Here is a 16,020-nt window from a genome sequence, read left to right as displayed (position 1 = left end):
CTCTATTGTGTTAAAATCCCAGCAGAATCTTGCGTTAAACCAAGATCCTTAAGGTAAGTGTCATGTACATGAAATTGCTACACTATCCCAGGCAGCTCATCGTGTAGAATTTACCTCGTAGATAAGCTTTTTTAACATTGTACGCCATTCTCTCTCTAATTTTTCTTGTCGGTCAGTGAGTACACAGTTGTCGCACTCTGACAGCAACCTGATACATGTGCAGCCCGCATCTCTGTAATATGAGAAGTAAGACACGTACAAGTTTTAACCCTTTAACGGGAGCATTTTTTGTGGCGACTCAGCGAAGCTATTTTTTTTTTTTTTGCATCGAATTAGAATTGTGATCAATTTATTATATTTTATTTTTTGATAATTTTATTTTTGTGATTTAGGTCTAAAAATTATTGTGGTAAATATATCACCACAGCACTTTTTTAAATCTTACATTTTCGGTGGTAAACCGATTTCCCGCTTGTGAGCTTTACGCTTTGGTGGGAAGAAGATATCCCATTTCCATTTTATAAGCTGTAACATGTTGGCATTACATGTAAAAAAATTTTAAGAAGACGGTGATTTCTTTTTATTTTACTTTATTTCAAAAACATTTACATTACAAATGTACAAGTAATAATTCTTTTTCAACAAAATGTTCAAATGATTGTTACATTTTCTTTTTATTTTCCGTGAAACTGTCGGAAGAATGGTTCGATACACAGGGGTACGTTGCAGGAGCTGCATACATATTTTGTTCTCTTGTCACGAGCTTTTGTTGAACACTTTCGGCACCGTCTGTAGGTTCTTTCTAAAACAGACATATGATCGCCTACTTTTGCCAGTCGAACATGATCTGGTACGGTGTTTTCTTGTTTAGAATGGTTATTGGACGTCCTTTTTTTGCGGGATGTAAAACCATCTATCAATTGTTTTGCGAGTAGTAATCGAAAGTTCAATTGATCATCATATCCCTCTTGTCCTTTATTAGTTTTGTACAATATAAAGGAATTTACAACGTCCATGTCTAATAGGAAATAGAGAATCCGATGCCACCACTTACGAGAACGTCGACCTATTGCATAACGTTCTCTAAGTTGATCAAAGTGATCTACACCTCCTATTATGGTACTGTATGTTTCCACAGCTGTGGGACACGTAACCATGCTGGTTGTGCCATCCATATTCTTTCTTGAGACAAGTGCGGTTTCTCTAGGATTGTCTGAAGTTGTCAAAATAGTAACAGGTTTATTGTCCATCCATTTTATAGCTGCAATGCCACATTTGCGTTGAATCTGAAATTCTCCTCTTTTCAAGGTACATTTATCTTTCATCATTGAAGGAAGCCCTTTCCAGTTTGCTCTGACAGTCCCTATAGAGTAGATTCCATTGTTCAAAAGCATTTGCATTAGATTCACTATGGTGAAGAACTTGTCAAACGCTACTAAACTGTTATTACATTTCAGGTCTTGGTTGAGGCTAATGACTACACGCTCTCCCAGAGAATTTTCTGTACATCTGTCATTTGATTTTCCTGTGTAAATATCAAATTTTATGACATAGCCAGTCTTTGAATCTGCTAAACACCATACCTTGTATCCTCGTTTCACTGGCTTGAGAGGCATACACTGCTTGAGCGAAGACCGTCCCGTGAAAGGTATCATGCTTTCATCCACAGCCAATACCTTACTAGCAGTGTATGGCTTACGAATTGTGTTGTTCAGAAAGGTTATAAGAGGTCTGACCTTGTGAAGTTTATCGTGGTTTGGATGCCCTCTTGGAGGATTCAGCCTGTTGTCATTTATGTGAATAGTTTCACATATCTTTTTGAAACATTTGCATGTCATAGGTTTCGATATGTAAGGCTCACCTAAGGCAGGTTCTGAACTCCAGTAGTGCACTACACTTGGCAACACAACCACGCTCATCAAGATATTCAATCCAATCCAGGCCTGTAAGTCCTCTACAGATAAATTTGTCCAGTTATTTGTTGACTCACTTACAGTCTGACCAGATTGCCGTTTTTGTTTCTGTTGCTCTGCATACAGATTTGTCTGCTGAACCACATACTACAGTATCTCATTGGTAAATAAAGTAAGGAAGTAGTCTCTGTGCTGTGTTTTGTCAATGGGTTGTTGACAACTGGTTCTCCTTTTGTATCAACGCGAAGAAAGTCGAAAACAGCAGTGTCATCGGACCATTCCCCATCTGCCAATGGCTCTTCTGCACTTACGGTACTGTCACTAGAAATATCGACGTCCATGGAGCAAGAATTGTTTGCACTGTTATTGATATTAGGTTGTGGACCAAACACGGATCAACGTCTGAAACAAATTCATCTTCTGACGCTTCATCACTTTCTATTTCAGAATCCTCAGGATCGCTAGACAGTGAAAATAGCAACTCCGATGCTTCTTCTGGTGTGTATTTCTTACTATAGGCGTGCTTCTTTGACATTTTTGCTATGAAAAGCAAAGAAAGATTTTGAGGCGAACAATAAGTGATAATATGATATTCCAATTATATTTGCCACCAATATTAAAATGTGAAAACAGTAAAGCTATGAGCTGATAATAGTGACACAGACATATACTTCAGAAGCAAAGCAAACTCTTCCGACAACAGTAGTGATCCCGAGATATGCACAAACCGATTGTGTACTACCACAAGATGTCAGGCAAATACAGCGGTGGTAATATTCCCAGAAGCTCTGTGGTATCTCGACGTTTGTGGTAAGTATGCTTCCCAAGGACCACAAAAGACATTGTGGTATATATACTTCCCGAGCCCCTTTCAGAAACGACTTTTGGTGGTATGCATACTTCCCAAGAACCCTGAGAACATCATTATTTGGTGGGATATATACTTCTCACAGCCCTGAAAGCTATGTTTAGCAACAAACAGAAACGAGGGGTAGTGCAGCGGACTACCACTAGGGGCCAGGAGCGTACGGAAGTGGGGAAACGTATTTCCATGAATGCAGTAAAGGAATACCATTAGTGGGAAATATATCTCTCACAGTTGCGAAAGGGTTAACACGTCAACAAGTCTCGACTTGTCTGGGGCCTTGCTGACGAAACAGATTTACGGCCCCCTTACATAATCATGATGTCACTTCCGATTATGCCATGTAAATTTAGAACAAGTCTTGACTCGTCTCAGAGCCTGCTAAGAATACATACACGTCTCAGCGCAGTTCCCTGTGACACGAGTGCGGGGAGATGGATGGGGAAGAGATGGGGGAGAGGGGCAGCGAGTCTCAAGACCCACTCCTATCCAGTTTCTGGAATCACGGTATGAAGACGTGTTAGAGGTGAACAGCAGGACTTATTGTTGAAGGGGGTCTGAATGCTCGACAGCTTGTACCACAGACAGTAAATCATGTTGTCATAACTTTCATGATCAGGGTTCCAATCCTTCAGGAGAATGGGAGACCCCACACTGCAGTTCACACCATAAACACTTTGAGAAATATACTAATCCCATAACGGCTTGCTGGTCCCCTGATTTGTCACTTACAGGGCACGCCTCGAACGTCATGGAAAGACATATACTTCATACCAAACTCTAGCCTCCAAATTATCATTTCTCATACTGATGTTAATGATTTACATCAATTCCGAATGGAATAAAAGATCAATCATTTAATTTTGTTGCTTGATGGACACCTCCACCGTCTGATATCGGAATGGTGCTTCATGATGTAACATTTCCCTTCTAGGTCAGTACATAAAAATGCTTTTGTTGCTCCAGTAATGTCTACTGTAACTTTTATCAGACATCTATCTGCATACTGGGTCAGACATTTTATGACGTCCACCAGATACCTACATTTGCGAAGAAGAAGCGATGCTGCTCCCACTGCTAAGAAACTATTTCTCTTGGCGCGTTAGTCTACGATTATGTTTCCATTCCCGGTTGGTTGGTTGCGCTGCGACTAATCTGAACTTTCTCCGTCAACTCAGTCGCAATGGAAGCGCCTTTTACTATTAGCGTGTCTTAAGCTCATCTGAAAAAGAGCGTGTACGTGGGCTGAAAAAAAAATGTTCAAGCCTAATATTGAGACTTTGTGTACTTAGAAAATACGTTTAGTTTCTTGTGGATGTACCCAAGCTATTACCCATCTCCCTCCACAGACATTTGCATTTTTGCATGTACCATTGTTCAAAACATTTGTGCATTTCACAGCGTGAAGAGGCAATTCAAGGTCACAAAACAGTCGCGTGTTAATATGACGTGATAAAAAATTCTTCAGTAATATCAAGAATCTCTCTACTTGTCTGGATGTAATTATTTCAGATATTTAGTTTTCCACTGTTTTCGCGTCACATGAGTACGCAGTGAGCTCCTCTTTTGTGCCCTACCGCTATTTCCTGCTTGTTACAGGGAAGGGGCCTCGTTCAGCAAGTGCCTGATGTACAACCAGAGTGATGTGACAGACTCCGGCGGCAGCAGGGAACCTGTGAAGTGCCAGCACGGCTGGGAGTACGACGACACGTGGTTCTCCCTGACGGTGACGTCACAGATGAACTGGGTCTGCGACAACCGGCAGGCCGTCAATGACGTCTTGTTCTACTCACAGATTATTGGAGTGGCCCTGGGGTTACTGTTTGGCTACATAGGCGACATGTGCGTAGCCATTTTTTTAAGGCTGGTTTAATCCATCATGAATCACTTAATAATTTTGATTAATTCACGAAAAGACACACTGATTATTTTCAGTATATAAGAAGTTAAATTATTTTTAGAATTTATGACTAGTTTTTCAATAGCAACAAATACGTAGTACATTCTTCACATGTCGCTACCGTTTGAGTCACTATTATAAGAGTACATTATTATTATTATCATATTAAAATGTAGACTTTCACGGCAGGAAATATTATGTCCATTATAATCATCCGGGCTGTTATGCCGTGGTCAGTTGATGAATTCTGTGTCAATTCCCAACTTTGCGTCTCCGACTGCGGGAGACATCTTCAAGGGGGTCCGTAGCTCGATGGAAGGTCCAACACACCCACTGGCTCGCTACTGACTGCCGCTAAATTCCGTGTCCGCGCGCCCCCGCGCCGCGGCGTGACGTCACGTGTTTTGAAAACGTCAGTGCAATTGGCCGCTGTCCGTCGCCGTCGATCGCCGTTGCCATCACCCAGTAGTGGGTGGGTGGTACACATCTTCTTTAACACCGGCATCCATATGCCGTTTAATTTCACGCCCTCCTCATTTCGATTGAAACGATTAGGGTGTTTAGCGATTTCGATTGCCTCCCTGTAGAGCCTTTCGTAGTATCCGCTTGTGGCCGCTAGTACTTGCGTCTCCTCGAAACGAATATTGTGGTTCCCTGGCTGGAAAGCATGCTCCGCAACAGCTGATCGCTCCGTTTCTCCTCTTCTACAATTTCCCCTGTGCTCTTCCAAACGTTTAGAAACAGTTCTTGTAGTGGTACCCACATAAACATCTCCACAGCTGCATGGGTTCCTATACACTCCAGCTTTTCCAATGGTTTCAAATGGTTCAAATGGCTCTGAGCACTATGGGACTCAACTGCTGAGGTCATTAGTCCCCTAGAACTTAGAACTAGTTAAACCTAACTAACCTAAGGACATCACAAACATCCATGCCCGAGGCAGGATTCGAACCTGCGACCGTAGCGGTCTTGCGGTTCCAGACTGCAGCGCCTTTAACCGCACGGCCACTTCGGCCGGCTTTCCAATGGTTTGCGAGCGTCATTGGCAGGCTTAAGGTATTCCTGTATCTTCCTGGTGGACTTGTAAATTACGGTAATATTCCGCTTCGTCAAGATCCTCCCTAATCTTTCCGTAACATTTGTAACAAAGGGCAGGAAAACCATAGATTTTGCAGTAGCCTGTACGTCACTATGATTTCTGCGTGGCTGCTTCAACGCACGTTTTATTTCGGCGGACGAATATCCGTTCTTCATTAGTGCATTGTGGAGATGTTACATCTCAGCGTCGAGCAATTCAGGTTCACAAATATTTCTAGCTCTATTCGCTATCGTCTTGATAACACCCCGCTTCTGTTGTGGGTGGTGGTTCGACTCCCGGTGCAAATAACAGTCCGTGTGCGTGGGTTTGCGGTACACTGAGTGGCCCAAACAACCATTTTCGTTTCTATAAAACAGGCACATCGAGGAAATGTAGTTTGCCGTCTACCTCCTCCTCCATTGTAAACTGAATTCTCGAGTTTATACTATTCAGATGATCGTGGAACCGGCTTAGTTCCTCCCTGCCATGTCTCCAGAGCACAAACGTGTCATCCACGTATCGGAACCATACATTTGGTTTTTTGCTGGCACTACCTAAGGCCTGTTCTTCGAATTTCTCTATAAAGAAGTTTGCAATTACGGGACTTACGGGGCTTCCCATAGCCACGCCATCCGTTTGCTCATAAAACTGTTTATTCCACTTACAGTGGATCCCAACATGACCTGGGATCCAGAGAAAGACGACCGACCATCCATCTTGATGGAGGTCAGAAAGGAGATCTGGATGGTCACGACCAGTGGGTGTCGTGCATAGCACTGGTCGATAACCTGATTACAAGGTTCCAGAGGCTTAAAACATTGCAGTTACTAGCAATTTGTTGTTCACTTCACTTGAGGTTACAATTTTTAACCTTGAAATTTATACTGTTGTTACTCAGTCCGTGATATTGTCACCTAATGTTAATTTAACAGTATTAATACGGTATTAACCCACTTGTGTGGTTCAGTGGCTCAGTGGTTGAGAGCTATACTACTGATCCAAAGGTCATGGGTTTGGCACCTGGTCAGTCCTACAGTATTTATCTGATACTTTTCACATCTGGAAGTGATTTTCGTATACGAAATATGCGTAGTTACACCGAGGTTCGAGGGTTCACGTTGAACTGTATGTCCCACTATAGCTCAGTGGGTGTGACGCATATATCTGTCTATGATATGCTCGCTCCCATTGGGGTCGATATATATAATCTACTGAAGTTTATCTACACTCATGCTCATAAATTACGGATAATTGCAGAATGTGGTGCCACACAACGTGGCACTACATAAAACTGGCGCTAATAGCATAGGCACATAGGGAACACACACGACACAGATCTGTAAGTCCACGGTATTGGAGATGCATTGAGAAAACCGTCCCGAAACACATGTGCTACGAAACGCCACTGTTTCCTGCGCATGTACCCCGACATCAATATGGGATATGATCACCATACGCACGTACACACGCCGCACAACGGGTTGGCATACTCTGGATCAGGTGGTCGAGCAGCTGCTGGGGTATAGCCTCCCATTCTTGCACCAGTACCTGTCGGAGCTCCTGAAGTGTCCTAGGGGTTGAAGGCGTGCAGAGATACGTCGACCGAGAGCATCCCAGACGTGCTCGATGGGGTTTAGGTCTGGAGAACAGGCAGGCCACTCCATTCGTCTGATATCTTCTGTTTTAAGATAATCCTCCGAGATGGCAGCTCAGTGGGGCAGTGCGTTATCATCCATCAGGAGGAAGGTGGGACCCACTGCACCCCTGAAAAGGTGGACTTACTGGTGCAAAATAATGTCCTGATACACCTGACGTGTTACATTTCCTTTGTCAAAGACATGCAAGGGTGTGCGTGCACCAATCATAATCCCACCCTACACCATCAAACCATGACCTCCATACAGGACCCTTTCACGGACATTAAAAGGTGTGTATCCGGCTCTTGGTTCACGCCAGATGAAACCCTGGCGAGAATCACTGTTCAGACTATACCTGCACTCGTCCGTGAACATAACCTGGGACCACTGTTCCAATGACCATGTACTGTGTATGTCCTTGACACTGGGCTTTACGGGATCTCATGTGACCAGGGGTCAGTGGAACGCACCTTGCAGGTCTCCAGGCGAATAAACCATGTCTGTTCAGTCGTCTGTAGACTGTGTGTCTGGAGACAACTGTTCCAGTGGCTGTGGTAAGGTTCCTAACAAGGCTACCTGCAGTACTCCGTGGCCGTCTGCGGGCACTCATGGCGAGATATCAGTCTTCTTGTGGTGTTTTACACTGTGGACTCCCCGTACTGTAGCGCCTGGACACGTTGCCTGTCTGCTGGAATCGTTGCCATAATCTTGAGATCACTCTTTGTGGCACACGGAGGGCCCATGCTACGACCTGCTTCGTTTGACCAGCCTTCAGTCGCCCTAGTATTCTACCCCTCATAACGTCATCAATACGTGTTCTTTAGGCCATTTTCAACAAACAGCCACCATTAGCACACTTACTCGCTGTACTGTACTCTAACATGCACCAACACACCTCTGCTAGTGTGGACTGCTCCCAACACCACCGTGCGACGACCATAGGTCAAATGCACAGCATGGTCATAGCCCGAGGTGATTTAAACCCACAAACCGCCCACCAGGGCGCTGTTTCACCATGTATCAGCATTATCCTTAATTTATGAGCATGACTGTACATAGGTGCAGCTGAGAGCAAGTGGCGATCGAGATCTGTACGCCCTGGCAATGCCGGAGTGGCAGTACATTACCCTGTGTCCTTCACGTGGGAACGTGACTAGCGATCAGGCAGACGGATCGCAATTTACTCTCTACCAGAGCCCTGAAATGGTAGATTTCAGTGTGTGACACACACATTCGCTGGTCGCACCAAGGACCAATTTGGCTCACTTATACGACAGAGCCCACAAGGATATCAAACGTCAAGACTGGTAAACAAAAAACGAATAAGTGTGCCCTAAGCAAACGGGTAGTCCAAGTCGTTTGAAGTCGCACTGTTGGTATAGTAAGAACTTCACCACAGGCTCCCCAGGCTAAACTACTTGCAAGTGAAGTCAGTCTCAGGACGGGTCCCAAGCACCAACCAGACATGCCAGAGCTTTGACCAGAAGTGCTCACCAGACTTAAGTCCCGCACCTGAGAGCTTTGCACCTCTCCAGAAAAAAATACCGTTTTCCCGCAAAGTACATGAAGACACACCACCTTCACCCCATCTTGAGCCAATCACAGGGCTTTATAGGCGCTAAATATCCCCTCCCACATGGCAGCACAAACTCATGTCAAACCAGGGGAAGAGTTAAGAAACCTGTGTCTCTAAAAAAAAGAAACCCCAAATTACTGGCTTTTTTAAGTTTTCGCAGAGGGGGGAGTGTCTCTTGCCGTGGCAACAAGTGAACAGATACAATTCAAAGTTCTTTATCTAAATCGCCTGAGCCTTGGAGCTTGTTAGTCCTAGCTGTGAGGTTTAATAAGGATTCTATCTCTAAATGTTTTTCAGACACTGGAGGTTTCTTATACAACCGAGGCAACCGAAGGAAGTGGTTATCTGGCCTATTTTGCACTACCGGCAAACACAAAAATGTGAATTTTTATTACATGTGGCTCTGCACACAATGCCCGGTTTATGACTCCACTATGTAGACACGTTCCTTTAGACAGTAGCCCCACCCCAGGCCTTCTGCTGGCGCCACGGCAGGTATCACGGCATTGTTCTGCTGGAGACCTTTCTCGATGAAGGGCTGCTCTGTCTGCCCTGTACGGCTGTGGGCCTGTCTGGCAAGATTTACCAAGGGATGGGCTCGCCGCCAATTGCTTTCAACTCCCAGCAAGCTGTTTGTACGAGGTATGAATCATAAAAATACCTCACGTGTTTAGCGCCCTACCAGGCTCGATCAACATCTGCTCAGGCCATTAGTTTTCTGGAGTCACACTCGAGGTCCATCAAGTTGTAACAAAATCTTTAATAATTTTCCATATGCGAAACTGTAACTTGTCCTCTCTCAAGTTCTTTCAAGTCAGCGTGTATACGGGGGGACTTCAAAACATAAGTTACACATTATTATCGCAGACCAAGTAGCTTTTATTGAATGGTGCACTACACTTCGAAGTGATTCACATAAATAACAGTATTCTTCAACATAGTCACCAAATCTCAGCAAACAACAGTCGAATCTTTACCAGTCGTTCAGTTCCTTGGCGATAGAGATCCGCTCCTTGGTCAGGTAGTCATTCAGGATGCACTGTGTGACCGTTCTCAGAGTTTAAAAATCTGTCCCCCGCCTCCGCTCCCCCAAGGAAGTCCTTTCAGCTTGCTGAAAAAATGGAAATTCTATGGTGCCACTAAAAACTTGACCAAGGCTGCACAGACACTGGTGATGCTGTCTGGGATATGTGGACTTCCCAGTCAGCGTCACCCATGTCTGTGCGGCCTTGGTCAAATTTTTAGCGGCATTTCTCTGCGGCGGACTCGACGTTGCTTGTGGCCCATATACCCCAGAATTTCGTGATGAATCTTGTGACGGTACAAACCCCCGTTACTAGGTGAATATTTCCAGTATGCAAGGATTGCTTTGTGGAGAGCGAGCGCGCGACATGGTGCGCGATTCGCGGAAGCGGGTGGCGCGCCCGCGCTAGATTTGCAAAGGTCGCTGGGACGTCTCCACGTGGCCCGCAGCTTGGGGCGTTGTTTGGTTTTTCGCGCATAACGCGAACACTATGTAACTTACGGCGAAGAGCGATGCGGCAGTGGATTGCGGTCAGCAACATGCACCTTCTGAAAGATCGATCTTTATTTGAAGTCACGTGACGCAAAAGTTATAGTAACTTGAAAATTGTTTAATATCACGAATACTGAAAAAATTAATAAAAGTAGCAAATAACAACTTACAGAGATGAGCGAGCGCTCAGTAAAACATCTCGTCATAGCGGATCGAGTGCCGTAGGCACATGTTAAGATTCATAAATAATTAGGCCCGTAAAGAGCAATAAACAAAGTTTGAGGCGAAATTGTTTATAAAATTCAATAGAAAATTCATAACGTAAAGAACGCCACTATATAATATTTTGGGTGGCATCACACATATTTTAAACTAGTTAAGTTATACACTTAACTTGCAATAGTTTTCATTGTTTGCAACTTATTATTAACATTTATCGCCCATAATTAATTAATTATTAGAGACATGAAGATTTTGAGTAGTGCAGTGTGTAGATCGCTATAGATTACGTCTAAAATCGCTGCTATATGCAGTTCTATGTTAAAACTTTGTAGCACAGATGTCAACAAACAAATTTGCGCTAAGTGGCGAAATTTTGCAAAAACTAAAACTTGATTTATGGGCGATAGAATAATCCTAGAAATTAGTGTAACATAGTAAATGAGATGTACTTTTTAGCGCGGTGCCGATGGAGTACTTATTTCTGTCGAGGGATGTATGTATCAAAATTTGTAACCTTAACTGGTGAGATTGGTACTTGCACAACCAGGGGGGGTGGACATCCGAGCCTATATAAGCGAGTGGCCATCTTGGCCAGGGGTCAAGGAGGAGAAGGAGAAACAGCCGCAGCACGAGGAACACGACCGCACCACAACAAGTACACAGGCAACAGAACACCAACACCCACGAACACATCCCGGGCACCAACTCAACAACCCACATAACACACCCACTCACCTCAGAAAATACACAGGCGCCCACAACTGCCACACGAACAACCGACTCGCAGGCCAGCCCTCACCAAACGCCAACACTGGAACAAGCGGCCGCTAACACGACCAACAACTCCCAGGCCGACATGACCAACATTACGACAACATTCCAGAGAATAATGGAAACATTATTCCCCGGACGCACGACCACCGAAATAGTCACGAAGATTATGGGGTGTGTCTCACAACTCTTCATGCAGTTCATGTCGGGTACGCTCAACTGGACTAGCTTCCAAGCCACTATCACACCGCTTTTTACACTACTACATGGATAATACACCACACTAGCCCCGAAACGCAGACTTAAACACAATCACACAGATCCTGTTTTGGAATGCCAACGGGATCGCAAGCAAAACAGCCGAGATGGCCGCGTTCATGGAGCGAAAGGGTATCCGAATCGCTCTTGTGAACGAAAGACTGCTTACGCCTCGCAAACAACTAAACTTCCCAGGTTATTGCGTCTATCGTACCGACCGAGCGGATGGCAGGAGGGGAGGCGGCACGGCAATCATCATACACAGAGACATAGACCACACGAACATCGAGCTCCCAGCACTTGAAAGACTGGAGGCTACGGCCGTCAGGGTCAAGTTCAACGGAGCCAACACCACACTGGTATCGCTATACAATCCTCCTAAAGACATAGTAACACGCGATATCAGCACAGTACTCAACATGGCACCGCGGGTAATAGCCGCTGGAGACCTCAACGCAAAACACCCTGATTGGAACTCACGAATACGAACCTCCAACGGCAAGAAACTGTACGAACACGCACTAGGCCGAAACTACATTATACTTGGGCCGGACGTTCCCACGTTCGTGCCTACACAGGCCCGACATAGGCCAGACGTGCTAGACATAGCCCTCATAAAGGGCATCACATGCGCACTCAACCTAACGGTTGAAAACGATCTGGACTCAGACCACATGCCTGTAATACTGCACATGGAAGAGACACTGCAGGACATCGAACCACGCAGGATGCTTAACTACAAGCGTGCGGATTGGACACTGTTCAAGGAAAGGTTTGATAGTCGCATTCCTGACACCCACGAAATTAACAACACACACTGCCGTCCAAGACGCAATGACTGACGCCATTCCATTTACAACAACAAGACAACACTCGACAGCCCTGCCCCAGGAAATCCTGGGCCTTATCTCAATGAGGAACCGCCTCAGGAGATACTGGCAGCGTACCAGGCGCCCGTTCTATAAACTGCACGTCAACAGACTCCAGGGCATAATACGGAATAAAATCCAAACATTCAGAAACGAACAATGGGGACAGAAACTCGCTCGGCTGGATACCACACGTCCTGGCGTGTGGCAGCTGGACAGACACTTCACCAGGGAGAAACATTACATTCCCACGTTACAAGGACCAGACGGCCCGGCCTACTCCGCGACGGAGAAGGCAGAGCTTATGGCCACAACACTTGCAGCGTCCTTCATGCCGAATCTGGTTCCTTCAGACCCAGCATTCACACTTGAAACGGACCAGGAGGTTACACGACTTGTAGCCCAGCCCTCGCGCAACGAAATAAGACGTACTAGCACAAATGAAGCCACATGGGCTATCAAGCACATCAACGCTAGAAAAGCCCCTGGGCCTGATGGCATTAAAAACCGTGTCCTCCAGGAGTTCACGGTTAAAGCCGTAGAATACCTCACACACTTAACGAATGCCATCCTGACACACCAACACTTTGAAAGGTGGCTACACTGAGCCACTGCGCCAGAGATTGCGCCAAAGAGTATTATTAAGCCGCCTCCACAGTGCTTGTCGAGAGCTCGTAGCAGTCAGTGCCTGTTAAGAACTCGTGGAAGTCAGTGCTTGGGGAGAGCTCGTACTAGTCAGTGCCTGTCGAGGTCTCGTGGTAGTCTGTGCTGAGATGTTGTAGCAGAGAGTGTTTGTTGAGATGTGCTATTAGGCAGTGCTTGCTGAGATGTGATATTGGAGAGTTCTGGTTGAGATATAATGTAAGGATTAGAATGATTTTCATCAATATAAATGAGGTAATTAACTCAGTTTGTTTTTTATTTTAGTGTCCTAAATAATGCGTCATTACAGGTTCAGTCAACAAAGCATCTGGCGTGTGTTCTGGTATTAGAGTGTAATTCTACTTTCCTTGAGCAATTATAGTATATGTAATTTTCTTTTATCATGTCAGTAAAATTGGTATAAAAAAATGCTTGTCTTGTTGAAGAAGAACCGTGCCAGATGTGCGTTGAGTCATACTTCACATACAGAACAGTTATACATATGCTTTGGTTTCGTAGGTTTCATAGTTGCTGGGGACTTAATTAATTTACTGTGTTTACGAAAATTTTCTTTCATTGTTTGTTGTTATTCTTTGCAGTCAGATAGCGTAATAATACTAGTCAGGGCCAACCGATTACGAAACAGCGTAATCGGACTTACAGCTACTAAAAACGAAAAATAAAAAATATTTTTCACAATAAAGGATGGCAGCCAAAACAGTTGCAGGATAGAATTTTTTTATTAAAATTCTTGACCAAGGTTTCGGTACATATAAATATACCTTCATCAGAAGTACATTTCCTGAATAGAAAGACACATTCATTAGAAAAGCCATATCAACGAAAGTGAGAAACAGAAGCTTAAATAACGGTGAAATTGCTAAAGTAATACAGGCACACAATCTTTAGTACTTACTAAAATTACATCATGCACTGGAGAATAATGAAACAATTATGCCAAAAGGCGTCGTCAGTAATTAAAATATCATCTCCATTTGTACAACATGTGTAATGGGTACAGGATCAAAGCGAACAGTTTAACAATGTTACTTCGCCTATGAACTGTTGAGACACGAGTGTGAAGGCACTAAGGTAGATTGTTTCGCCGAGAGAGGGCACTTGCATGTGCCAGACTCGCGCATATTACAATCTATAAATACATACATAAGCGCATCAAAATTATTAAAGGTTGTGTTAATTCAAACTTTGTCATAATAAATAAAGCGCATCACGCCAATTAAAGACATTTATGTAAACTAGAAATATAGAACCAAATTTACCTGTGTCCTAGTGTCAAACGGATAAAGCTTGCGCTTGGAACATCTAACGAGAGAGGGCACTACTGTAATGCGCGAGAGTCTCGCGTAACGTAGGCAGTGAAATACATACTAGCGAAACAACCAAAATGTTATAATAAAACGAAACCATCTGTCTGTATGAATAAAACATAGTAGTCATTTAACCACACATACACATTGAAATTCATAATTAACAAACATCACAATATGTAGATCCCAACAAGATAGGAAAAGCGCATTTCACCGGCATCAACAAGCAAGAAAATAACTCCTAGTCAGCCAGACTATATTACATTAAGGCAATGAGGGGTTTGAAACTGTCTGGCTGCCATCCTTTATTGTGAAGAATTTTAACAGTTGCTGCTGCAGCCATGTTTAAAATCTTAAAAAAATATTTTCAATCTTATATTTAATTAAGCCCCCATGCACGTGGCGACCGCTGCTTCGGATCGTCCCTCGGATTCTTCTGATTGTAAAAATAGTAGATGGTAGTATTGTTGTAGTAATTTGTAGTTAGTAATTGTAGTCTATTTTGCATGTGTAGATTTGGTAATTGTCATTCTTCTAATGGTATTTTTTTCTCAGAATTTGATTTGTTGTCTTGTTTACGCGTTTGACAATCTAGTGCAATTATGTCAATTGTTTGTTAATCATGTTTGAGGGAAACATTTCATGTGAATGGTATTGTTGGAGATAAGGAGTCATTGTGTGTAATTTTCGTACAGTGACGAATTTTTTGTATGTTTTGTAAATGATTACGCGATCTATGAAAAAGGCGAAAATGATGAATAGTGAGAATGATGAAATTGTTGACATGGCTAACTCGCCAACACAGGATAACAGTATGATGAATAATGAAGTGGAAAACAATTTAATAAGTCGGGAAAATAGTCCGGAACCATTTCAAAATTTTTCTCAATCAGAAAATTCACAGAATACGAGATTAACGATAGAAGATTCTGGAATAGTATCGAACACAGATAGCTTTACAGCTATGACGAAGGAAACTGGTTTTGCAGGAAATGTTAGAGGCGAAAAGAATTTTGAAACAGTTAACATGGAGCAGTTGATGAGTGCAATATTAAATTTGGGATCACAAATGAGAACAATGGAAAAACGGTTAGACTCACTGGGATCACAAATGGGAACAATGGAAACACGGTTGGACTCACAAATAGTAACAATCAGAACTGAGATGGGAACACTGGAAACACAGTTAGACTCACGAATAGGGACATGTTTCAAAAATATGAAAGATGAGTTAAAGAAAGAAATCAGAGAAGAAGTACAACCGATTTTGAATTCTCACAATAGTAGATTAATTGCTGTAGAGATTAGACAACGGGAACAGGGTAGAGAACAGGAGGAAAGAGATCGCGTGATAGTACATAAATTTTCAGAGTTAAATTTACAACGTGCACACGATAAGAAAGAAATATTTGAGAGAATCGAGGAATCCGTACCAAATGACAGAA

The 16,020-nt window shown here is 43.6% G+C and overlaps 1 protein-coding gene across 1 annotated transcript in view; it reads left to right on the top strand.

Moving 5' to 3' along the window:
- The window catches only part of LOC126473672 (solute carrier family 22 member 1-like), a 165,459-nt gene that overhangs the window by 44,689 nt on the left and 104,750 nt on the right, over window positions 1–16,020 (top strand). The window contains exon 3 of the mRNA XM_050100907.1: window positions 4,378–4,620. Coding sequence (XP_049956864.1) covers window positions 4,378–4,620 — 243 coding nt within the window. The remainder of the gene's footprint in view (window positions 1–4,377; window positions 4,621–16,020) is intronic.

This window comes from Schistocerca serialis, chromosome 4 (genome assembly GCF_023864345.2).
Source record: "Schistocerca serialis cubense isolate TAMUIC-IGC-003099 chromosome 4, iqSchSeri2.2, whole genome shotgun sequence".
NCBI lineage: Eukaryota > Metazoa > Arthropoda > Insecta > Orthoptera > Acrididae > Schistocerca > Schistocerca serialis.
This window is presented reverse-complemented; position numbering and strand designations above follow the sequence as displayed.